Below are 25,677 nucleotides of genomic sequence, written 5' to 3' on the forward strand. Positions count from 1 at the left end.
CTGAACTCAACCTGCTGCTGTTTGGGCCAATACACACGCTAAGACTCTGTAAAACACCACACTTTAATTAATGCCTTTGGAGCAGAATGCAGTTCAAGTTCATTGAGAAAAACTAAAACAAAACACCACCACCAAAAGCCCACCCCGGTTGTAAACTCTTATTGTATGTGTGCATAGTATATAGTAATGAAAAATAACACCCCTAAAAAAAAAGAATGCTACCTTTTCCACAACATTTTATTTTAAATAAAACTTCAAGTACTTTTACATAGGTACAAAAGAACTCTGATCTATGTGCCTCCAACAGGCCACACCACACAGTAGATAAAACACAGTGGTTACAAATGTCTTGTAAATTTATTTCTGAGGCAAGGCAGATGGGAGGGAAGTGTCTCTATGAAAAAATACTGTGTGTGTAGGAAATCGTCACGATTTTATTTCACATGGATACAAATGATTATACTTTAATTTAGGCCCTGGTGGCTTAAAATTATATAACAAAATAGAAAAATGGAAAACTGCTATCCCCTACACCCTGTTTCAAAGGCAGGCACTACCAAGATTAGGGAGACGCCACAGTGTCGGTAGAGGATAATTACTGTACAGGTTGTAATTACCTTCAGACTCAGATAAAATGCTACAGTCCTTCTAAGGCATAAACAATAATGTCTCCAAACAATATATACACATAATACATATTAAAACAAGACTCGATATCAACAATAATGAACAATATGTACACGTCAATTTCCACTACACAAGTGATGCGCGACATATATATATTTATATAAATGTACTTGTGACTCTACAGCAAAGTTCGTTTTTGGTGCTTTCAGAGCACATCAGTGTAAACAGTTTAACTTGGCTTTGTTTTATAGTTTAAAACATTCCTTGTTGTATTTTCAAGATTTAAAGCAATTTTTCTAGTTCTTCCTTTTCACAGAAAACGAAGATTCTGGATGTGGTTTAATCATAAATAATTCATAAAATTAAATACATTCACTAAAAAATAAACTACAAAGTAAAAAAATGAAAAATAGATATTTATTGAGAGGGAAGGGAGACCCATTCCCCACATTAGAGCTCTGGTGTTGGGCTATTCAGTGCGGTTTGATAGAGTTTCATTGCTATTGCACTCTAACACCCTTTCCTTGGAAAAGTCTTTGGGTGCGCTTGCTTCCCTGTTCTACCTAGATTAGCTGATGAATCACACAAACCAGCGACCAATGGTCTCGGCTGCAGGAGTGAAGAAGCCTCTAAAACTGGTGTCATTCTGCTCATCCTTCTTAAATATATGTGTGTGTATGTGCACATGTACACGTGTGTACATACAGACATACACACACACCGATTTTAAGGAAAAAGTTAATAAGCATGTGCCTTGCACATCTGTGTGAATGAAGTTCACATCGCTGGTCTTGTTTGTCCTTGTTCAAAAGGAAAAAAAGAGAAAAAGAAGATTATAACTTCAGCTCACTTTGAAGGTATCTGTCCACTTTTTTTCAAAGTATTTTCGCATACTGTGGCCAGCTCTGCCTATGTCCGAGTCATCTTCATTAAATGTTTCACAGTTGTCAAAAACAAGCCTGACGTCTAGAGCAAAGGTCTCAAAGTTGGGATACCTGAAAGGAAACACATCGTTAAGAAAGCTTTCAGGGCTGTGGATGGCACACAGAGGGAAAAGAAGTTAAACAAAGAGAGGAGAGCTACCGGGAGCGGGAGCCAGGAGCCGGCTGCTGCGCTTGACTCCTCCCACAGAGCGCCGACCACCAAACCACACCTGATGACATTCATTACGCTCTGGGCCACGCTGGATTAAAGATGGTCAGCATAACAAACCAAGTGCTCTCTTGGTCATAAAACTAGGTATTTTCCAGAACAGGCATGGAGCCACATAGTTGTGATCCCAGCATTTGGTTGGTGGAGAAGGGGAAAGGTCAATGAGTCTGAGGCCAGCATGGACTACAGAGTAAGACAACAGCAACAAAATGTTTTCCAACTGCCCAGTGTTTCCCACATCTCATTACTACTGAGTTCTTACCGGTCTGCTGGAGGCCTCTACAGATCCTGTACTTCCCTAACTCCTCTGGCCAATCCTATCCCTTAGGCATCCTGTTACCTTCATCCAAGTGTTACTGGAGAAGAGCTACGCTTCCGGTCTCTACATGCCTCAGGTTATGTCATCTGCTAACCTCCATCGTCGATACTCACTACTGGCTGAACAGAAATGGATTACTTACTGTCCATTATTTAGTTTTTCTCTAATTGTAGAAAAATCCATAGGCTTCTTAATAACCTTCCTGTAGCCGGGTACGAGCTTCAGGTTGACCGGAAGCAGAAAGGGCCAGGCGTCCTCGTGCGTTTCCATTTCAGTCAGGATCATGCTGAAGAACACAATGTCGGAAATCGGTACCTAGCCCTCGGATCGGCCCAAACGAAATGTAGGGCCACAACAATGAAGAGAAAAGGAAGAAAGATACCTGCAGAGAGCCAGGTCCTTGCACTCTTCTTTTTTCGGTTTCTTAACGGAAGTAGCACTTTCTGCTTTTGACAAGTGGGGGGAAGTGTTTTCCTCCATTTTCCTCTTTTTGAGATCTTTGCTTCCTCGTTTGAGTGAACTGCTTGTGGAAGTGGAGTCTTCGTCTTCAGTGTCCCCAGCGATGTTTCCTTTCTTGCTTTTCTTGGATTCATTTGTCTTTTTTCCTTTGACATGAATTTTTTTAATTTTTATACTCTGACCGCTTGCCTTTAATTAAAAAAAAAAAACAAAAGGTAAGTGGGGTATAGAAAACAGCTGCTTACAGATGTTCTGTCACTTCAGATCTTAAATGTTTTCAGAGCACAGCACAGGCAGGAACAAATGTTTGGAAACAAAATCACAGAGGGAGGTTATCAACAGGAATGCTGAGGGGATACAAAGTCAGACAAATGGGAGCATGAAGTGCCAAATAAACTTGATTTTTAAAGTGATCAAATCTACAAAAAATTATTTTCTAGATAAAGAATGAAATGTATTTGTGTTGAGAAAAGTTTTCCAAGTTGTAGTTCAGAGCGCAGGAAGAGACAGGGAGAAAAAAAAATGTATTTTTTAAGGAAAATGTTGAAGTAGCATAAAATAGTCTATATCTTACACGACAGTTATTATTCTGTTTAGTAATTAAGGAAAATAACCAGGGCCATGAATCTGCCAGGGCCACATTGGTTTACTTACTGAGAGGCAAAGGGCCAAACCTGAGACACAATCATTCTAATAATGGGTGACTGACCTGTTAAGTCATAAGGGAGGGAGGTGACACTGACCATAACTCAAGGCCCTGTGTAGAACAGAACAGCACTGGAGTGACAGAAGGAGTACCTAGGGAAATGCATGCTTAGAGCTGCACTCGTGCACAGGAGGTCGGGGTGACCAGCATTAGGTCATGTATGTAGTTGGAAGAGTGTCAGATGTAACGAATGCCCCCAGTCAGGTCTTCAATACAGACTCATCTCCACACACTTCCTCTTCCTTACCAGTTAGTTCTGAGATTAACTTTGTTCTTTCCTCTTGGACTTTATTGTGGTGCTAAGGACTGAACTCAGGGCCTTGAAAATGACACAAAAGCACTGTACAGCTTGGCTAAAGCCTTAATCCCTCCTCTATGGAGACAGGGCCTATTTGTGTAGCTCAGGCTGGCCCCACATCTATCTTCCTGTCAGTGGCTCAAGAGTACTGGAATTATAGATGTGTGTACCACACCCAAGCCATTTCTTCCTAATTTATCATATTTATATATAAATATATATTTTTACTGCTCTCTCGCTCAATCTGCAGGTTCCTATTTTTTTTTTTTTTTTTTTTTTCCGGAGCTGGGGACCGAACCCAGGGCCTTGCGCTTGCTAGGCAAGTTCTCTACCACTGAGCTAAATCCCCAACCCCCTTCAGGTTCCTATTTTAAATGTGACTTAAAAATGACGACATATACAGATGTTCACTATCACCTGACCTAGACATTCCCCTGCAGGCCATGTATCCAGGACACAGCTGTTACAAAGACTGGACATGCAGCCGTATCTGGAAGGTAGGAACAACTCAGATGTTCATCAGCTGACGAATGAATAAGCAAAAAGTAGTAAATCTATAGGACACAGTATTCTCCCACTATAAAACGTGCTGAACTATGCTGGAACATGAACTTTCAAAGCACTGTGGTTAGGAAAAGAAGGCAGACACATTGTATTTCTGTAAAAAGGCTTCCAGTATTGAGAGAATGCTCTGGAACTGAATAGTGGTGATATTATACAACTCTGAATGCATTAAAAATTAATAGCCTGTTTAAAGGTGAATTTTATAAAATGTGATTTATATCTTTAAACAAAACAAGCCACAAAACTGGTAATTTAAACAAATTAGTTTCCTCCCATTCTTACCTTAGCGATGCAAGCTGGACAAAACCAGTCCCCGTCAGGAATAGTTGTAATCTTGGGCCTGTGGCAGTAGGTATGGCAGCCTTTGTCACAGCCGTCACAGAGTAGCAGCAGTTCCTCATTGTCTCCCTTTCGACAGATCTGGCAGTACTACAACACACAAAACCCACTGAGATCAGTGTCTGCTGCGAGTACTGCGTGCTGGGCTGTCAAACAAATCATGACTCCTCACTTCCATTAGTAATGAACATTCCGCTTGCTATCAAATACAGAATAGCCACACACATCTATGTATCTCTCGTTACACAGAGATGGACCACATGACGGGGCGAGCAATCTTTTGTGGTAAATGCACATTTCAGATTCACTGCATAGAACAAGGCTAAAGGTGGGATGCTTTCACACACCAGAAGCAGTACACATCAACATATGAAGTCATCAACATGACGTCAGAGCACACGAAGCAATGAGGAGCTTTAGTGCATGGGACGTAATGTTTCATCTTTGCTTATCTTATTGTCCTTATGATATTCTGAGAAGGAAATAAGAGAGTAGTTTTATTCTGAGAGAGAAATGACAGAATAGTTTTTAATATCAAAACTCAGAAACTTGTATTAGTGTAATTATATATACTAATAAGATATTCCTAGATTGTACATTATCAATCTGTGCTGTATAACTGACTAAAGACTGGTCTGAAACAGGAAACTTTGAAAACCAACCAGAGTCAATTTTTGCCACAAATATAGAAAATGCATCTCATAAAATTATCTCTAAGAAAAAAAAACAGAATAAAATAATTTACAGTCATAACTTGTTTTTTATAACTAAAAATAATTATTTCTTTTTTATTGAAAAATGTGTAATACCACTAACTACTTTAGTATGAATAGAGAAGTTTCAGAACGAGAACGGAAAGTTGCACAGGTCCTGGGAGAACAGTGACCATTACCTTTGTCTGAGGTCAGGGCAGTCTAGTCATGATAGAAAGTGCCCTGTGATCAGGATTGAGATGGGGTTCTCTGTGTATCCCTGGCTGTCCTGAACATGCTCTGTAGACCAGGTTAGCCACAAACTCACAGAGGTCTGCCTGCCTCTGCCTCCCAAGTAAAGGGATTAAAGCCCATGACCCAGCAAGAATAAATACTTAAATAGGAACTAGTTTCCATTAAAGTTAGATAGATATAATCACAACAATTCAAAATGGCTTCATTTAAGTTCCAATACACTATATCCTAGCCTGGTGACACAGCATGCACCCAAAGATACTGCTTGGAACTAATGGAAATGGAGCACACCCGTGCAAGGGAACAAATGTAAAATCTACCCAGTGAATGGCTCAGGGCTGTGTATTGGTAAGATAGCCATGTCTGTAAGGGCACAGCAGTCCAGTGTAGTAACCCCAAAGGCACTTCCTACTGGGTGGGCTTTCTGAATCCACACCACCGAGTAACTTAAGAGGGCGTTTCACCAAATCTATGCTCCAACTTTAGAAACTCTTGCAAAAACACTTACTCAGAAATAGCATGTGTAAGGTTATACTTAAATCTGTAATAGTAAAAATTATTTTATGAACATAATTTTCTGTTTACTGGAAAAACATCAGAAATACTATAAAGTCTACATGACATCTCACGCCCAATTTAAAAATATTAAATCTTCTTGGAGAAAAGGTATCATAAATATAAATATAAAATATAAAACTTAAATATACAATTTTATAGAATATAAAACTTCTAGCACTTTGAAAACAGTCACAGTAAAAGCTCACAATTATGATGTGAAAGCATGCACATTGATATTTGTTTCAACTCCTTAGCTGCAAAAGCAAAAGCCTATGTAGGCAGAGAATCACCTAGAAGCAGACCAGCAGTTTCCTCTTTCCTGGTAAGCTGAGACTGTTTTTAAGGATACTGAGTACTTTAACACGTTTGAATTTATTGTGAGGACACTTATGGGAACTGACACTTACAAAAGTACTTCTTAATCTGTCAGCAGTAAACCATTATCATATCACCCATCACCATAACCACCACCACAGCCACCACCACCACGGCCTCCACCGCCATCTTTATTTGCAGTGCTGAGGGTGGACCCAAGACAGTGTGCACACCAGGGAAGTGCTAAACTGCTGAGCCACGCCCCCAGCTGCACACTCTGTGGTGATCAATATTTTTAAACGACCCTGGCGATAAGGCTACATTAAATGGTGATACATGTGCATTACTGATGTGGGAGGACTTATGAATTTCAAACTGAGAAGGTGCAGGTGTGGCGGTGCCTGGTTCTCATTTTAATTCTTGGGTGGCAGAGGCAGGAGAACTCTGAGCTCATGGGCTAGCCTGGGCTACAAAGCGAGCCTGCCTCGAAAACAAAACAATAAAGAGAAGTACACTAACAGAATCGAGCTCATGGTTTCTTTGTTTAGGTTTATAACAAAACTGACTGTTGTGATGTCAGAGGGGGATAAAAAAATTTTATGTGTCAGTTTAATGTAAGCTCAATTCATTGTTTTTATTCACTGTAGTCTAGATTTCAACAAAGACATTTGCCCAAGGAGATTACTAAATTTGCTTTAATAATACTTTTAGGAGAATTATATTTCTAATTTTTTTTGGAGTAAATACACTTTAACTTAAATATTTTTATGTTTGTATTTAATAAACATGCTCTCAGAAGAGCTACACAGTCCTTTCAAGACTATGGTAAATTTAATGAGCTGAACGTAATGCCGTAAGTCTGGACACACTGCGAAACAGTGCTGACTCAGATTCTACACATCTTTAGGAAGATATGAAAAACCACAAGACAAGTTTATAAAGTTTACTTTATAAAGTGCATATAAGGCCTGAGCAGTCTAAGCTCCAGGGTAAAACTGAGCAAAGGAATGCTGGGGTATGGGGAAGGAATGCTGGGGTATGGGGAGGGAATACTGGGGTATGGGGAGGGAATGCTGGGGTATGGGGAGGGAATGCTGGGGTATGGGGAGGGAATGCTGGGATATGGGGAGGGAATGCTGGGGTATTGGGATCTCTTCTTTCCCTAGGAATGACTATTTCAATAATGGAATTTTCACCTTTAGCTCTTCATGAAAACAAATCTCAAATATTTAAATTTTGAAGCTGGTCTTTAATTCAAAAGCAAGTATTAAAGTAATTTATAAAAGTCCGTACATTAATGTGTATTTCTATGTATGGGACTTAAATAGGTAATAGGGCACTTTCTACATGTTTTAAAACACCTGTCTGTTTGAAAGTAAGTGACCCGTAGCTGTTGTTTTAAATGTTGGCATTATGATGCCGGGAACAAAATGAATGCTCACTGCCCAGTAACCAACTGGGCATACGAAGATGAAAAACAGTTCTTCTTTTAACGATCAGGAGAAAAAGTTCTCCTGTTTATGCCAACCTTGTCTGACGCAAACACTACGTCTGTGCTCTGTACTGAGTATTCCGGTCAGTATAGAGAAGTAAAACAACGAAGGCATGATGGAGCGGAGAGGCCAGTGGACAGAGGCTTACAGGAGTGAACAGCCTTCAAATATTTACATTAACGACCATTATGCTTTGTGCGATATGAGGCAACTTATTAGAATCATAAACAACGTATTAAAAGAAGACTAAAACAAAATCTAAGCAAAGAGAAGACAACATATTTGGCAAGTTGCTACATATAAAAATCTCAGGGTAAGGGAAAAGTAAGATTATATGCTATTTAAAAATTAGACATACTTCCAAGTACAGTATACATCATTGTAACAGCAGCGTAATATATAGTTAGGAACGATCTGGAGGTGGGGAAAACAAGACAGAGGGAATCAGTCATAGTATTTCTTAAATAAGAACACTTACAACTTTCATAATTGATTTTTCCCATGCTATTGATCTCTGTAACTGCTGGATGCACAGGGCTACCTGTGCAGCACTGCGAGCCTCTGCTAACGCCCTTCTCCAGACCCTGAGCCCTGGAGCAATGTCCTCTTCAACTCTGCATTGAGATATAGAGAAATTGAGTAGGTCACAGCCACATTTATGGTCACTGAATGTGAAACAATCATCACACTGAAAGCCAAGCGATGACAAAAACATGTAACAGCCAATAAGTATAAAGTTTAAGCAACTAAATCTGATGTAGTGCACAGACTGGCTACGTGCCTTGAAGCTTAGTCACAACCAGATAAATGGAAGATCACTTTGCAGGATTATCAATGCACATAACAAAAAAACAAAAAAAAAAAACAAAAAAAAAAGGTTTACAAAGCACCATGCAAATAGCATGATCCACGTGGATCACAGACATACAAGAAGATACATAGATAACAGGCAATAGAAAATAGGCTCCAATTAGCAAAGAAGCACAATAATTTGTCAAGTTAATCTCAATAACCTACCCGTCACCATCACCACTAATGGATGGTGCAGGAGCAGGGACAGTAACTGTGCCCACATTATCCAGTTTGATCTGAATGGTGGTACTTAAGGGGCTCTTCAGATACCTTCTCTCAATGTTCCGCTCCAAATCAGCCAGCCTGGTTACAGCTATATCTAGGGGGTTGTCACTCTTCCGTGCCAGTGCATGAGCACTGTTTTCTTCGTCACCAGTAAGTTCTCCATCATGCTCCTTGGACAACTTAGTAAATGACTTATGTTCAAAATATACCAAGTCCTCCCTTTCTGACGCAGGCTCTGGACACATCCAACCCTACACATCAAGAAAAGAATGTCATTCCCGGTTCTCCTGACAGCGTTAGAGGGTAAGTTACCTTTACTTAGGCTCAGCAGCGACCACCAGTGGCTCTCAACAATCTTTACTACAAAGGTTTACCTTGTGTTTCTTATGCTAGGTTGAAACAGGAACAAAAAGGAAAAGCAGTTGGTGAGAAAAGTGTCTGAAAATTAACACTGGTTATGTAAGTGGTAACATTCAGCAAAGGACAGCAAGGTTTAGACCTACAGTTCACTAAGGCATGCATAGACTGTGAAGGAATGTGGGGGCGGCCTGACCGCATTCCCACCAGTTCCAGGAGCTCCCTGCCTTAGCATATGCTATTGCCCTTGCCCTGAAGTGCTTTCCTGTCTTCACCCAGGAAGTCCACTCACTCTAGGGCTCTCCTGTCAGGCAAGCATTCCCCGAAGGAGATCCTTCCCTCAGCTCCTGCAGGGGTGACGTCCTCCTGCTAAAAGCTCCCCTGGGATCCAAACCGCTGCACAGCCTTGCCTTCCTGACAGCAGGGTGATTCCATTAACCCTTCCCCCATAAACTTCCCAAAGAGGGCTGGGACCATGTGAGCCTTTACTTGTAAAATAATGGGCACTCACGGTATACTTCGATTGAATAAATGAAGCGTCTTATAACCACGCTCGTTCACACTGATCCTCTGTCCGCAATTTAAAGGTTACCTGGCTTTAACAAGTTCCCAATCACTGACATTCAAGTACCTGAATCTACGGCTCTTCTCGCAGCCTGCTTGGACACCCACACTGTGCGTTCACTCTGTGCCTCGCTCCTCTCTAAACGGTGAGTTTTCAGTTCCTGGTGCTGTTCACACTCCCACCTCTTTCTGCACTCTTACCTGGTTTCTGCCTGACAAGATCTCACTCATTTTACACATCTCAACTCTTCGTGGCTTCCAAACACCCAGCAGAAACCAGTCCCCTCTTTTAAAGTTCACACGCAAAACTGTACTTCTTTATGGTTAGTTACTGGACTGCACCTGTGGGCCCATACCCTACCTTCCTACAAGGCAAGCCTTCTGGGAACTAGAAGCACATTCAATCCAATTACGTAGTATCTATGGTCTGATAAAGACCAGCTACTGTGCCAAAGTATTATTAAAAAACAGAATGAATTCCTTGCAAATTAATCTTTTTAGAAACTATTAATTTAATCTGTGCATTAGGACCAGATCTCCTCCTTTATCTCAACAGAATATTTATGTCTAGAAAAGAAAGAGTTGGGGAGGGGGCACGTCCAGTGTCATGCAGAGCTGAAACAGAAGGGGTTGTGAGTTTGTGGGCCGCAAGCATGAGGCCCTGGCCAAGGCAGAGAGGATACACAGGATACATAGGATACAGAGGATACACTTAGGATACACAGGAGTGTCTTATATGATAACGGTAATAACTTATAACAAACCCTTCCCACATTCTAAGAGGGAAGCAACATTGCTAAGTAACAGAAGCCTTGTATGTGGAGTGCATTTTGATTTCTGCAAGGTCCCTGGAAGACCACATGTGAAGATAGCTGACGTTCAAATGTCACTTTAGAAACGACCCTTGGTGCCACTGCCCAAAGGTGCTTCATTCCATTTATTCTGTTTAAAAATATGTGATAAATTAGTTGATTACTATAAACCTGTAAGATTTAAAACTAGAAAGAAAACTTAATGCTTTGGGTATCAGAGTCTGACTAAAGTAGTTCTGTGTGCTGGACAGTACACTCAGATGAAGCTAATAATAATAACAAAGATAAATGTGAATTTAGCTTTGGTGAATCAGAAGAATATAACATGTCAAAGATGTTCAGAGATGTTTTTGGCGTGGCTCATACTTAGTAAAAGTCTAGGGGTGGGGATGGTAAAGACGACCAGCAGTTCAGAGAGTGGTAATGGAGACAAAGCCAGAATAAGGACAGAAAGTCCCATGCAAACCTGTGCACATCTCCAGATAAAGGTACAAATTAAAGAGCTGAGAGAGAGGTTGTAGACCCTCATGCTTCTTAGGAAACACCATTTGGAAACCCCTAGGAAACCATTTCAGAGGACTCGTGATGAAGGGAAAACAATAGGGGCCAGGAGAGCTATCTAGGGCGGGAGTAACGGGACTTTAGCATGCTCGACAACCAAAGCTGGAGTCAGACGTCCCACAGCGCACAAAGAAAACATCGACGTTGCTAAAGATGCAAACGAATATGTTATAGACCAACATCGAGGGTCACTGGGCCTTCATAATACCAGGCTCCTTGGGCTAAAAATATTGTCTTACACACACACACACACACACACACACACACACACAAAGTCTTCAAGAGATACTACAACATCTCATTATTTTTATCACTTTTTCATCACTTAAAGACAATTTAAGACTAATAAAATTATAATTCAGTTCTCAAAATATTACAGCACCATCCACAACCAGTTTAAAAACAACAGGATGCTAAGATACATTACTTAAACAGCAAATTCTACTCATTTTAGCTGCCAAGAATTCTAAAATGTTCTAACTACAAACATGGGCATGAAAGCCAGTGATGTGGTAGGATCAAGCCATCCGTGTGGCTGGTCCAGGCCAAACTCAATACGTGCCACGCTTTCCCAACTCCTGGTCCGCTAACACCGGCAAATTCAAATACGGAGAAGGAAAATTCAAACCACATGAACAACAAGTAGTAATCGAGGGAGGGAAAGTCAGAGCGTGGAGAGCAGACACGGTGTGCTGGGAAGCAAGGGAACGATATTTAACACACAGGAAAACCTCTGACATTTCCTGGGCCCACAGCCTGATAATTGGTGTTCGTGCTAGTAATATTGTGTCACCAAGACAATGCAAATTACACTAATTATTCTCAATTTAAGGAGGCAGTGAAAGGCATAAACTAGCAGATCCAACAAACATGTTTTAAAAAAATTATGGCACTAAATGGAATAATTTTCACTTCTCCAGAAAATTAACTTGTGTGGAAGCGTTCCTTTGTTGAAGACGCCACATAAACGGGGCTGTGGACGGTGTGCAGACTGGGAGGAGATGTGCAGGTCTACAGCACAGCAGCAAGAGGAAGTGATACATTTGCCAGTAATTATGTTTGTGGCAGAGAAGGGAGATCATATTAACTCTGGAAAATGACAGAATTGGGAGACCTTGAGAACTAATTATGAAGCAAAATTTAAATTACTGGGCAGGACAGGACTATGCCTACATTTTCCTTCTGAATAAAGTATAAATAGCAAGTGGAGTGACAGAGTCCCCAGTCTGCAGGTTTCTCTGCTTAGTCAACACGCAGGACCTTCCACTGCCCCCTCTTCAAACCTAAGCACCACGAGCACAGAACGAGCCTTCCTTCTGCCTCTCTCAGCTCTGACCAGATAAAGACCTCAGAGCTCACGAATGTGCGCTCAGGGAGTGTCTGCTTGGCTACAACACAAGTCCTAATGTCCGACATGCCTTTGACCTTAAACTGTACAGAGTGAAACTGTGACATGTGACAGTTATAACCGAGGGGATTCTAGGTCTCCCATGAAACACTACAGTAGGACTCTGATAAGATTTACAGGGAAAACTGTATTCCTCATGATGAAAACAACAATTCGCTTAAGGTAAAGAACTCCACACCAGAAAATATTTCTGTGACTACCACTGAGGAGACCACGAGCTGTAGAAAACCAGCCTATACTGCTCAAAGCATGTAGTTTGCACACGTTCTTTGCCACGTAAATGAGGACTGGAGGATTATTTATATCGAGCCTGTTTCTTTACCTTGAAGATGGGAGAAATTCACTCAGGACTGTTTTGAGAATTAAATGAAATAATGTAAAATGTCTAGCACAGTAACGAGTTTCTACTGCACATATACTAAATTAATCACCCTCCACTACCCTCCACACACTCTGTGCCACGCCAGCTTTACCTTCACTTGCAAGCTTGCGGATGCAACCCTGCGTTCCAGGTCCTCCACTTGCTGGAGAATGCTCAGGTCCAGCTCCATCGCCTGCTCTTCTACCGACCAGTTCTCCACTAAATCGCGTGTTACCTGATTTTCTTCATTCTCATTTAATTCAATAATAGCGACTACATTTGAAAAGAAATCAGTTATTAAATTTATTTTTCCAATCCACCCACAAAATGATTTCTTTCTCTAAATAAGTGAAATGCTAGGGACCCTATGTATATCAACTTTTTTAGACACACAAATGTACTTGTGCACATGCAGGGGGTTCACCGCTGAGTAAGGACTCGTCTAAGACATGAGATAGCATGTGGACAGGCACTAAAAGTGATAAGTAATAAGAGAAAAGCAATCAGCCACTGTTAAGCAGCATTTAAGTACGTGCGTGTGTGTGTGCGTGCGTGCGTGCGTGCGTGCGTGCGTGTGTGTGTACAGGAGAGATTCCTCAGTGCCAAAAAGAATGAACTGTTCATCCATGACTTGACTGTGATTCTCAGCATACAAATTAGGTGCCACCCGTACGTAATTCGAGCTCAGGGCAATCCAATACCTCTGGCCTACACATAAACATCCTTACCAAGAATTAGAAATAATTTGAAAAAAAAAAAAGTAAAGACATATTAAAACATTTGAGGGTAAAAACAACGAGTTTTCACAGTGTATTAGGACGGCAGGACGCTCTCGGGCACGCACCGTCCTTATTCTTGGCACAGGCGTGGGTAATGTAGTCCAGGTGCTTCTGCACTTGCTTCTGCAGGGCCTTTTCCCGTAGCCCTCGGAGGTGCAGCACCTTCAGCAACGTCCTCAGGTCCTCGGGGTCCATGATTCTCCACCAGCCGAGCTGCATCTCTGCATCAAGACAGTATTTACATGGTTTATATGATTTTGAATAGGAAATAGTGACATAAAGCAAATGTCAGGATTTGTAGCCACACAGATCCATCGGAGATGCATTTACAGATGAGGAGCTGTCCCGAGGCACAGCAAGGGGGTGCAGGCCATCGTGTTGGACCCACCTTCTGGGATAGGCTTCGGAATAGGAAAATCTACTGGTTTTGCTACTTCAACAGCGGCTGGCGTGGCGGTGGAGGCCTTTTCAGCTGGAGGGATTGGAGATTCACTTTTACTGGAAGCAACACTGGAATTCAAGAATGAGCTGCTACCATTTCCTTCTGGCAGTCCCAACCCTGAGCCGAGACCAGGCAAGGGTGATGTAAATGGGACACTGGAAGTGAGCACGCCAGCAGGCCACCCACAGAACTGAAGTCCCATCATAGACACACCACTCTTCACCTGTGAAACAAAACGTTCCAAACTCAGTTCAGGGCTCTGAGGGTAAGGGCACCTGACACTAGGTCTGATGGCCCAAGCTCAGTCCCTGGGGCCCACATGATGAAAAGAGCCAACTGCTGAAAGTTACCCTCTGACACATAGTAATAAAATATTTTAAAAATGTTACATGATAATAAAAACATTTAAAAAACAAAATACCAATTAATCTAAAGAGCTGGAGGAATGTTTAGAAATTATTTTTCAAATTCTAAAACTCTATTTACCAGAGAAAACCTAAGCACATTAGCAACAATGCTAAGGTTCATGTTATTTCTGTTCCCCAGGAGTAATGACATGTTAGCTATCCTGCAGCTGTAATGAACTAAATGTTAAGGTCGACTTAGACACTGTAAGTCATCAGCAGTGCCAAGGAAGGAAGCCTGGTGACGGAAACCCTGGGCTTCCGACTGCAGGCCTGTTAGGCTGCATTACCTCTGTAAGCTAACGGTTCATGAGGTGCTGTCACGTGTGCTTTCTCGGCATTACTAACCTGAAGAGGTGACAGAGCAAACGGGTTCAGTCCGGCCGGGTTCTGAACGGACGAGGATGAGAGCAGTGGAGCTGGAGCAGGCGACGGTGACTTAGATGGTGGCTGAGACTGAGGAGTCACCGAACTGGCGGACAGGTCAGCGTGGGTCAGGGACGTGTCATCACAAGGTGTTTTTGGCAAAAGGCTAAACCACTGCCGGTTCTTTTCAGTCAGCGTTTTTAACAGCTGGTCACTGGGGAGAGGACTGTAGAACTTCCCACAACTACCAGAGCCCGAGCTGAACAGACTGGCGTCTGCCTTCCCCACGGGGCTCTGTGCCGCTGCTGAGGGGACGCTCCCCAGTGCATGCTTCCCGCTGCTCTGACGAGACAGTGGGCCCCCGTCTGTACTGACGTTCACCTTTGGGGGAGTCCTGACATCTGACTCGGGAGGCATTTTAGCTACCTCCAAAAGCTTGCTTAGCTTGGAGAACGAGCCCGGTTTCTGAAGAAATAGATTCGTGTTATCTTTCTCTTTCAGGTCGTCCTGCTCACAGTGGTCTCTGGTGGAACAGTTTAAAGTATCCGTAGAAGTCTCGAACACTTCTTCTTTGATCTGGAGACTCTCGGCCTTTTTAAGCTTTTCTTTTTCTTTTGCAATTTCTTCTAGGCCTACAAAAGTGAAAGATGCTATTAAAGTAAATTATTATACAACAAACCAGCCATGGAGTCAGTCACCAAATCATATGTATACGTCAGCAAACCTCTAGATTACCTTATATCCCCTATGTTTTCTTTTCTATGGGATTTTTTCACTCATTAGAAACGTAGTATATATTCATTATAAAAATTAAAATATAGGGGCTAAGGAGATGGCTCAGAGGACAAAAATGTTTGCTGTGCAAGTATGTGGGCAATTCTGAATCCTCAGCACCCACATAAAAGAGCAGACATATATGACCCTGCATGTGTGGAACTCAAGTGTAGGAAGGCAGAGTGGGTAGCTCCTGGGAGTCACGGGTAGCAGAAACAGTGATCTGTTTGCCATGAACCTCTCAGCCTATGTAATCTGAAAAAGGGAACCCAATCTACACTAGCTATTTAAATTAATTGAGACTATGTAAACATTTGGAAGTATTAATAAATATATAACTATATCGTACAATTTTACATTTACGTGATTCTTTTTTTTTTTTTTTTTTTTGGTTCTTTTTTTTTTGAGCTGGGGACCGAACCCAGGGCCTTGCGCTTCCCAGGCAAGCGCTCACCACTGAGCTAAATCCCCAACCCCATTTATGTGATTCTAAATGGATGATATCATGGCTGATGTGCCAAGAGACCAAGCAGAGCATAACTGCCCACTATTAACAATACATGATATTTTCTTGAGTTCTTTGTATATTTTGGGTATTAGCCCTCTATCTGTTGTAGGATTGGTAAAGATCTTTTCCCAATCTGTTGGTTGCCATTTTGTCCTAATGACAGTGTCTTTTGCTTTACAAAAGCTTTGCAGTTTTATGAGGTCCCATTTGTCGATTCTTGATCTTAGAGCATAAGCCGTTGGTGTTTTGTTCAGGAAATTTTCCCCAGTGCCCATGTGTTCAAGACTCTTCTCCACTTTTTCTTCTATTAGTTTGAGTTTATCTGGTTTGATGTGGAGGTCCTTGATCCACTTGGACTTAAGCTTTGTATGTACATGGTGATAAGCATGGATCGATCTGCATTCTTCTACATGCTGACCTCCAGTTGAACCAGCACCCAAATCACCCTATTAAAAATGGGGTACAGAGCTAAACAAAACATTCTCAGCTGAGGATTATTGAATGGCCAAAAAGCACCTAAAGAAATGTTCAACATTCTTAGTCATCCAGGGAAATGCAAATCAAAATAACCCTGAGATTTCACCTCACACCAGTGAGAATGGCTAAGATAAAATACTCAGGTGACAGCAGATGCTGGTGAGGATGTGGAAAAAGAGGAACACTCCTCTGTTGTTGGTGGGATTGCAGACTGGTACAACCATTCTAGAAATCAGTCTGGAGGTTCCTCAGAAAATTGAACGTTGAACTACCTGAGGACCCAGCTATACCTCCCTTGGGCATATACCCAAAAGATGCTCCAACATACAACCAAGACACATGCTCCACTCTTTTCATAGCAGCCTTATTTATAATAACCAGAAGCTGGAAAGAACCCAGATGTCCTTCAATGGAGGAACGGATACAGAAAATGTGGTACATCTACACAATGGACTACTACTCAGCTATTCAAAACAATGACTTCATGAAATTCTTAGGCAAAGGGATGGGACTAGATGGGACTAAAATATCATCCTGACCCCAATCACAAAAAAACATACATGGTATACACTCACTGATGATTGGATATTAGCCCAAAGCGTAGAACACCCAAGATACAATTTATAGAGCACATGAAGCTCAAGAAGAAGAAAGACCTAAGTGTGGATGCTTCAGTCCTTCTTAGAAGGGGGAACAAAATACAGGAGAAAATACAGAGACAAAGTGTGGAGCAAAGACTGAGGGAAGGCCATCCAGAGACTGCCCTACCTGGGGATTCATCACATATGCAGTCCCCAAACCCAGACACAATTGTGGATGCCAAGAAGTGCATGCTGACAGAAGCCTGATGTACTGTCTCCTGAGAGGCTCTGCCAGAGCCTGATAAATACAGAGGCAGATGCTTACAGCCAACCACTGGGTCCCCAATGAAGGAGTTAAAGAAGGGACTGAGGTAGGTGAGGGGGCTTGCAACCTCATTGGAAGAACAACAATATCAACCAACGAGACTCCCCAGAGCTTCCAGGGACTAAACCAACAACCAAAGAGTACACATGGATCAACCCATGGCTCCAGCTGCATATATAGTGGAGCATGGGCCTTGTTGGGCATTAATGGGAGGAGAGGCCCTTGGTCCTGTGAAGGCTTGGTGCCCCAGTGCAGGAGAATGCCAGGGTGGGAAGGCAGGAGGGAATAGATGGGTTGGTGGGGGAGCACCCACATGGAGGCAGGGGATGGGGGTTTCCAAAGGGGAAACTGGGAAAGGGGATAACATTTGAAATGTCAATAATGAAAATATCCAATAAAAGAAAAGAAAAAAACCAAAACAATACATGATATCTATTTTCATTGTTTTATGGGATGTATTTTCATGTGTGGATTTTTTTCAGATCTATTTTCTTGGGCAAATTCTTTACAATATGCAAGTTAAGCTACATGCTATTAACAGTTCTTGAAGCACAGTTCAAATTGTTCCCTAGAAGGTTTGGATCAACTGTTCACCAAATACACTCCTACCAGAAGCACATTAGAGTGGCTATTTTCCTACATCCTTAACAAAATCCTAGGCTGTCAATATTGTTTTGTCTTTGCCAATGCCTAGGAGGTAAAAACTACCCCGGATCACATCTGATCACCAGGGGACTAAATGTCCTTTTATGGTTTATCATTTCTCTATGAATGCCAAATGATCCAGTAGGTTTTCCAGGACTCTTAAGACAATATTAGATTTATTCTATCACAAAAGTAACAGACTTTCCAGTTAAAATGTTTAGCCATGAAGAATGCACACAGTAAAGTCATTCTGCCTATCCCCAACCTTACTTCTCCTCAGTAGTTGTCATGTCTAACCCATTCTGTGTATGTGCAACTTCCTTCCAGAAACTACAAACATCATTTAGCATCTAGCTTCTGGCGTTCATAATTTTTCATACTAATTTCTTATTTGAATGGCTTCACATTTTACATTGTGAGTATGCATGTGTGTATACATATATGTGTATGTCTGTACTACTTATGGTTTGTGGTACTGCGTAAACAGAATCCTGTAAACTCCTGTGCAATGTAGGATAAACTCCCAAGTCCTTACTAAGGCCTCAGCATTCTACAAGATCTGACAGAAAACCCTTCTAATCTCCATACCATTGGCCTTTCTCCCCACTTTCTGCTTCTCAGTGTGTGGGGACTTTTCTTCAGGGCCGTTGTGCTTTCTGATCTCTTGCAGAATAGTGTTCTATCTCCTGGTTCTTGTCTACAAGAGCTGTGTCTGACCACCCTATGTGCAATTGGTTCTCCCGACTCATCTTGGAATACCGTCCTCCTTTAGAGCTCACCATTACTCACACTGATCTCTCTTTAACCCTCCCCTGTATGTGTCCAGTGGATTTCAAGTCAACAGCTCTATTTACCATGGGGCCGCTAAAGATGAACCTTAATAAATATCCCAGTGATGACTGTGAAGGATAGAGTTAGAGCCGCAGCTACAGAGCAGCGACAGCGCTCCCGGGGCATGCACAAGGTGCCTAGGTTCAGTCCCTCAGAGTGGGGGAGGGTTGTTTAACTGTCTCTGAAGCTCTAGTGAGAGCATGACACCAAGTGTATCATCTGTCACCAGGTCTCTATAAACATTTGAAAGCACGCAAATAATTCTCTTGACTTAGCTTCGAATTGGAATTGATTCTATAGATCGTATTAATTCTTCTGAGCAGCTCAGACATTAGGGACTAATTTGTGAAATAACCACAAGTAGCTTATTCACCCAAGTCCTTGCTGGCTGTGAGCCCAGAGTCACAGAGCCACCCCTCGAGTCACATCTGGGTCGGAAAGAAAATGTATAGGTAAAGGATGTTGTCTGGAAAGGTGAGGAGTTTTTATTTAAAAACAGTGGTTCATAGAAACAACTGCTTTGTTCATACTTTCTACTGTCTTCTCCATGGTTGACCAATTCTCTCCCCAATGCAGAACAACAACTCTGTCCTTCCCTTCCCTTCCTGAAAAGGTCTCGTCATGGAACAGCCCAACGTAGTCTCCAACTCTCAGCCTCTCAAGTGATGGGATTATAGACATGAGCTGCCTGCCTGGCTGTGCATTGTGCTTTATAATGCGTGCCTTTAAAGCACCTATTCTTTAAGAAGACGTGTTAGCCTCTGTGTACCACATGGGTCAAGAGCCACACCCTGGGACCTATAAATCCTGTCAGGATTTTGACATTTAGCAGTGATAAGCCAGGGCGTTCTGAAAGCGGAGCTCAACAAGCTTTCCTAAGCACAGACTTTTAAGCTGGATCATACCATTCCTGAAGGGGTGGTTTAAAGAGGAAATATCAGAAGTGAGTACTGACACAAAACCCAACAAGGGAAGAAGTTAGGTGCTCACAAATGTCAAACATGGACAAGATTTTAAGCTGACGTGAAGCTCTTAAACTTAATGTTCTGCTGTTCTGATAGGGCGACGCTTGCTCTGAAGGAGAGAGCACACAGGAAGAGGGATCCTGCAACACATTCCTCAGAGTAATGGTGTGAGGATGGCGGCCTGCAGTGCAAGCCTCTCATATGCTTGGCAGTCAAAGAAAAGCCACGGGCAGGAGGAAGCCCGGACCAGTGAGAATGGCTTTAGGAGAACAGGAACTGAACATTCACTACACTCAGTCATATTAGGGAAAGACAGACACAGAAGAAGCAGCAAGCTTTAAAAAAAAATCACAATATCCCATTTAGGAGATCAATAGTTCCTACCTTCACCACTTTCCATGCCTTCTACAAAAATCCCTCCACACTGAGGAAGAATCCAATATCTGCGTCGGTAACGGTCCTGGCCAAACATCATCGAGCGTAATGAGTGAGAAGCATCAAAGAGCTTCCGCCTGTACTGGCTCTGTTGCTGTGAAAAAGCCGTCCACATGATTACATCATAGACACTGAGTGCCTTACACGTCCACAAGGTACTTTACATTCTCTACACCATCCTACTGCATAGCAAAGGGGAGACATGTTCCGTTCCCAATACAAGGATCATTCCAAAACAAAAGAGGGTAAGAAGCCTTAGGTTCAGGTAGGGCTGGGACGGGAAGTCTCATTTACCAGGGTCTTCTTAACGATACTATGATAGCATACGCCATCAAACACTACTAAGCCAAAGCAAATAGGCCAGTTCCAGTGCATCCCAATAACACTTCTATATTAGTTAATCGTGCCCACATTTGCTTAGCTTTATACACATGCTTCATGAGCAATGACTAATTTCTGACACACAGCTGAGCGTTAAACACAGGCACAGTAGGATATAGGCTTCTCACAGTACTTAAGAACTAACTGTTCTGCCGTGAGTCCGAAGGAGGGAGGGCTCCGAGGGAGGAAGAAGGAAGAAATGATGGGATCATCACAACCTCTCCACACATTTTCCTTATAAAAAGACTCATTTTAAATTGTATCCATAAAAAAAATTGTATTCATGATATGAAATGCAGATTATAATTTTTAATAATACATAAATGTACAGTTTATAAGTCTAATGTAAGCAATACATAAATGCACAAATGTAAAATGAAAGGCAAATAAGCAAACTATCACTCTGAAACACAGAGAAATTTGAGTAATAGGTTCCAAGAGATCACACATCTCTTCACTGAAACCTTAATGTACCAACTGAAGCACCTAGAGCGCTTCACACATTTGGATAAGCTTGGCGTCCTCAGAGCCTTCCGACACTAGCACTGCGCCTGGGAGGCACACGCGGGACGTGTCTCGAGCTCTGTTCAGTCACTTACAGAAAGCAGTCAGGAATCGGAATCCCACGTGACACGCCTGTACACAAAGGTAGACAGGTCTGACGGGCTTACCTTGCTCAGTTTTTCAATCTGCTTTTCGAGCTCCTCAACACTGGCTGTTTGGTCACCTTCATCCTAAAAATAATAAAACACAGGGTTACTTACCTGCTGGAAAGTTTCACTCTCTAATCATCAAATACATGAATGTAGCAAGCTCACACACACGCGCACATACACACACACATGCACACATGCGTGTATATAAAGTAGCAAACGAGGCAAGCACAGGGTCTCCGAGGGTCTCTTTTGGTGATATTTTTCTGTTTTTCTGTTTGCAGTGCGGAGGGCTTTATGGTGCTATGCAAGTATTTAACATTGAGCTGTGCCCTCAGACCCAGCAGTTTTGCTTAAAGATAAAAGTGAGGGCTGTGTCCATCAATTAATTTTTGATATTCCTCTGGTCATCTCTTCCTAACACTTCTCGCAATAAAAAGCATTTTTTTTCAAAAGCGACAAGCACTCCTGCATGTACATCAGAAGAGACTGCAGCTAACGATGGGGCGGAATGGAGGGGAGGGGACTTCAGAGTTTCACCACCATCTGTCATTCCCTTCTTACTGAAGGCCGGGCAGAGTTACACAATTGTTATGTCTGAACTAAAAGTAACATGAATTCTAACTGGGACGAAGACAACAGGCCCCAAACCCTTAAAACCTGACTCTTTCACTAAAGCAAAAATCACAATCAATAGAAAATCGGAATAAGGAAACAAAATAGTAATAATGCACCCGACAAACATAACCCCTCCAACTTTGCACTTCATGAGGAAACAATGTCCGGAACACACGAGCTCTCAGCATGGTGTGGCTGTTCCCACACAGGCTTCTCTCTTATGTTCCCTGGCTCATGTCCACCCCAATATATATAAAGTCTCGGTTAATGGATGCAGAGAGCCCGTGAGAGATTGTTCCTCCAAAAACCTGCACAGGAATGTTGTACACGCTATAAACATCTTCCCTATCTATCTATTCTGTATATTAAAGAAAACCCAAAGCAACCACGCTTTTTCACGAATGGTGCAGGGGCAGGGCTGTGCCCGTCTCCTAGGAAAGCTGACGGGGACCAATGTTGGATAGATGCACCATTCACTAGGCCTGACAGCACCGACACGGCAAGAGCGGTGAGCAAGCACAGTGTGGTGTCGGTGTGTGTGAGAGAGAACATCTAAAAATCAATCTACACAGCTCTGTGGAGAATTCGAGGGATGATGACAGCCATGTGTCCCGAAGAGCAGGGATCCATTCAGAACAATATACACTTAGTGACTTCACGACTTGAGTATCACAGAAAAGACTGACACAAAGCAAGCCGCCAACAGTGTCATCAGGTGATACTAGCCTAGGGGACTCTGTCAGACACCTGTTGAGTAACATATCTGCACACACGACGCACACCCAGTTTCTCTACTTCCATATCCAGTCACGCCACTAACTGGTTCCTTCATTACCACAAAACAATAGAGACAAATATAACATACATTCAGGCTGGGAGCATGGCGTGGACAAACCTGGTTGGGGGAGGGGAGGAGAAAGAAAGAGGAGAAAAGAAAGAGAGGAGGAGGAGGAAATCATCTTCAGATGAAGAAACTGAGGCAAACGAATGTTACAAACTGAATTCAAATTACAGACCCACGGCCCTCAATTCTGAGTTGCTTTTTGGCGGGTTGCACCGCTCCTACTGACACTCATACATGAACCTGAGTTGATTACCTCATCTTCGCAGATATCGGTCTTCTTTCCTTTTTTGTCATCCTTATCTTCGTCATCTTCCTCATCCTCATCGGCTTGGTCATCGCTGTCATCATCGTCATCATCATCATAATCACTGTCTCCTCCCTTCCTTCTCCGCTTGCGTCCTGGAGTCGGCGTGCCCAAGGGATGTTGCTCTTCCCCAAGATCAATGCCCCCTGAAGCATCTCTCTTGCCTGTTTTCTTAGCATGGATTATCCTAAGCCTTTAAACATCAAAAGACACAGAATAAAAAGCTACTCTTGCCCCTGTTAAGATCATAATTGTTATGAGCTCCATGCTAGGCTTTTCGTTTCCCTTCTTCCTGTAGGTACTGAGAACCCCACCCACCAGTTCTTAGGTAATCATGGACCACGAAGGTGCAGGCCCCACCAGGACTAAGTGTCCTAACTGAGTCTAATTTAGAAGCTCAGCTGGCCTAAGAATTTGTGATCTCCTGCTTTTGCCTCCTAGGTGCTGGGATTACAAGCCGCACATCCAGATCACAATCTGAGTGAAACAAGAAAAAACTGTACTCCTGTGGCAAGCAATATATCAACGGCATAAAAAAAAAATCAGTTAAGAAAATTTAAGACATATGTTTCCACAAGAATACCTTTTGGTAATTAGAACATAGTAGACCTAGAAAACTGAAAGCTGAGATGAATAACTCCAACAATGTCCAAATGATACTTCCTAATTTCTTTTTTTAATAATTCATTAATATTTTTATTTCATTTGCATTGGTATTTTGCCTGCATGTCTGTCTGTGTGAAGGTGTCAGATCCTCTGGAACTGGAGTTACAGTTCTGAGCTGTAACTCAGAGCTGATGCTGGGAATTGAACCAGGGACCTCTGGAAGAGTAGGCAGGGCTTAACTATTGAGCCATCTATCTAGCCCCTAATTCTTCCTTATTTCTATACTGTGTGCCTGACTAAATATCAGTTCAAATTACTGCAAAGGAACTAATCTTGAAATCTTTTTTTAAAATTAAATTTATTCATGTTTGTTTTATGTGTTTTATGTGAATGCATGCATGTGCACTACTCGAGTACCTGGTGCCCACAGGTCAGAAGAGGGCATCAGGTATCCTGAAACTGGATTTACAAATGGTTGCAAACTACTATGTAGGTGCTAGGAATTGAACTCAGGTCCTCTGCAAGAGCAATAAGCACTCCTAACCTCTGAGTCATCTCTCTAGCCCCAAACCTATTCTGCCTGGTTGGCTGTTTGAATTTGAAGGGGTACCACTATGTAGCCCAGGGTGGTCTTAAACTCTGGATCTTCCTGCCTCACCTTTCCAAGCGCTGAGATTACAGGTACACATCATATGCCTTGAGAACTATTCCCTTTTACAGTTAATATTATTCTTATTTACTTCCTGAATGGAGCATATTTAAATTTTAATGTTAAATAATCGTTCTTAGATTTTTGTAGAAGTAGTTTTATAAAAACTCATTAAAAAAACGAATATTCTCAGATACTAGTTAAGACGAAAGCAATGTGGCAGCAACAACAATAGTGGAAAACACGGTCACTCGATTCCAGAGAGAAAAAAGGAAGCGTTTGTTTGAAGCGTGAGTTCTGTGAATCTATTCTGTTATTATTATTTTTGTCTGCTATAGACCCTTAATCCAAAGTTTTAGTAACTGTAGATTCCATCATTAGTTTACTATTCCAGATTAAGGAGTATCTTTCGGGTCAAGAGAGTAAAGTTAAAATTCTATCTTTCCAGCCCACAAGGCTTCTGGGAGCCTGGCACTCCCGGGAAGACAGCACATTAACTTACTTGCGGAGTTTACCTTCCACCACCCACTTGTCTCTTCTCAAGTTGGACATGTACTCAATGTTCTTGTCAATCTCACTGCCAATACAAAACATATGAGAGATGCAATCCAGTTAGGCAAGGTCCCCACTTAGTGTGCACATCACGTATTTTAGTAGGTAAAATGATACGAACAATACCATTCTACTTCTACATGGCTTTACACACACACACACACACACACACACACACACACACACACACACACACACACACACTTACTTTTAGAAGCAACCATTTCTTTATTGGCTACAATATTGTTATTAGGAAATTTACTTTGGTTTCTAGTGCAAAAATAGAGATCTGTAATTAAAAACAGCATTCCGGGGCTGGAGAGATGGCTCAGTGGTTAGGAGCACTGACTGCTCTTCCAGAGGTCCTGAGTTCAATTCCCAGCAACCACATGGTGGCTCGCAGTCATCTGTAATGAGATCCAATGCCCTCTTCTGGGGTTTCTGACAGCTACAGTGTACTTATATATAATAAATAAACAAATCTTAAAAAAAAAAAAAACCTGCTATTCTGTTGTGGTTGATATATATTTAAAGAGTGATCATTTCCAAATTCAACTTGGAAATGAGGACATACATGGATATTTATGTGAGTGCATATACTTAGTCATGCACAGGGAACAT

The 25,677-nt window shown here is 42.1% G+C and overlaps 1 protein-coding gene across 18 annotated transcripts in view; it reads right to left on the minus strand.

Annotated features, from left to right (window-relative positions):
• Positions 1-219: 219 nt before the first annotated feature.
• Baz2b (bromodomain adjacent to zinc finger domain 2B) overlaps positions 220-25,677 on the minus strand; it is a 288,132-nt gene continuing 262,674 nt past the window's right edge. For 14 of the 18 annotated variants that reach the window (XM_032903348.1, XM_032903359.1, XM_032903347.1 and 11 more), the window contains 14 exons: positions 25,007-25,081; positions 23,199-23,442; positions 21,502-21,564; positions 20,399-20,543; positions 14,891-15,540; positions 14,085-14,361; positions 13,762-13,917; positions 13,030-13,190; positions 8,795-9,105; positions 8,256-8,391; positions 4,408-4,554; positions 2,481-2,746; positions 2,241-2,384; positions 220-1,622 (listed from right to left, as the gene is read on the minus strand). In XM_032903348.1, the coding sequence (XP_032759239.1) occupies positions 1,469-1,622; positions 2,241-2,384; positions 2,481-2,746; positions 4,408-4,554; positions 8,256-8,391; positions 8,795-9,105; positions 13,030-13,190; positions 13,762-13,917; positions 14,085-14,361; positions 14,891-15,540; positions 20,399-20,543; positions 21,502-21,564; positions 23,199-23,442; positions 25,007-25,081 (2,929 nt within the window). In that variant the 3' untranslated portion in view covers positions 220-1,468. The remainder of the gene's footprint in view (positions 1,623-2,240; positions 2,385-2,480; positions 2,747-4,407; positions 4,555-8,255; positions 8,392-8,794; positions 9,106-13,029; positions 13,191-13,761; positions 13,918-14,084; positions 14,362-14,890; positions 15,541-20,398; positions 20,544-21,501; positions 21,565-23,198; positions 23,443-25,006; positions 25,082-25,677) is intronic. The other 4 variants (XM_032903357.1, XM_032903356.1, XM_032903355.1 and 1 more) reach the window with 2 other exon arrangements.

This window comes from Rattus rattus, chromosome 5 (genome assembly GCF_011064425.1).
Source record: "Rattus rattus isolate New Zealand chromosome 5, Rrattus_CSIRO_v1, whole genome shotgun sequence".
NCBI lineage: Eukaryota > Metazoa > Chordata > Mammalia > Rodentia > Muridae > Rattus > Rattus rattus.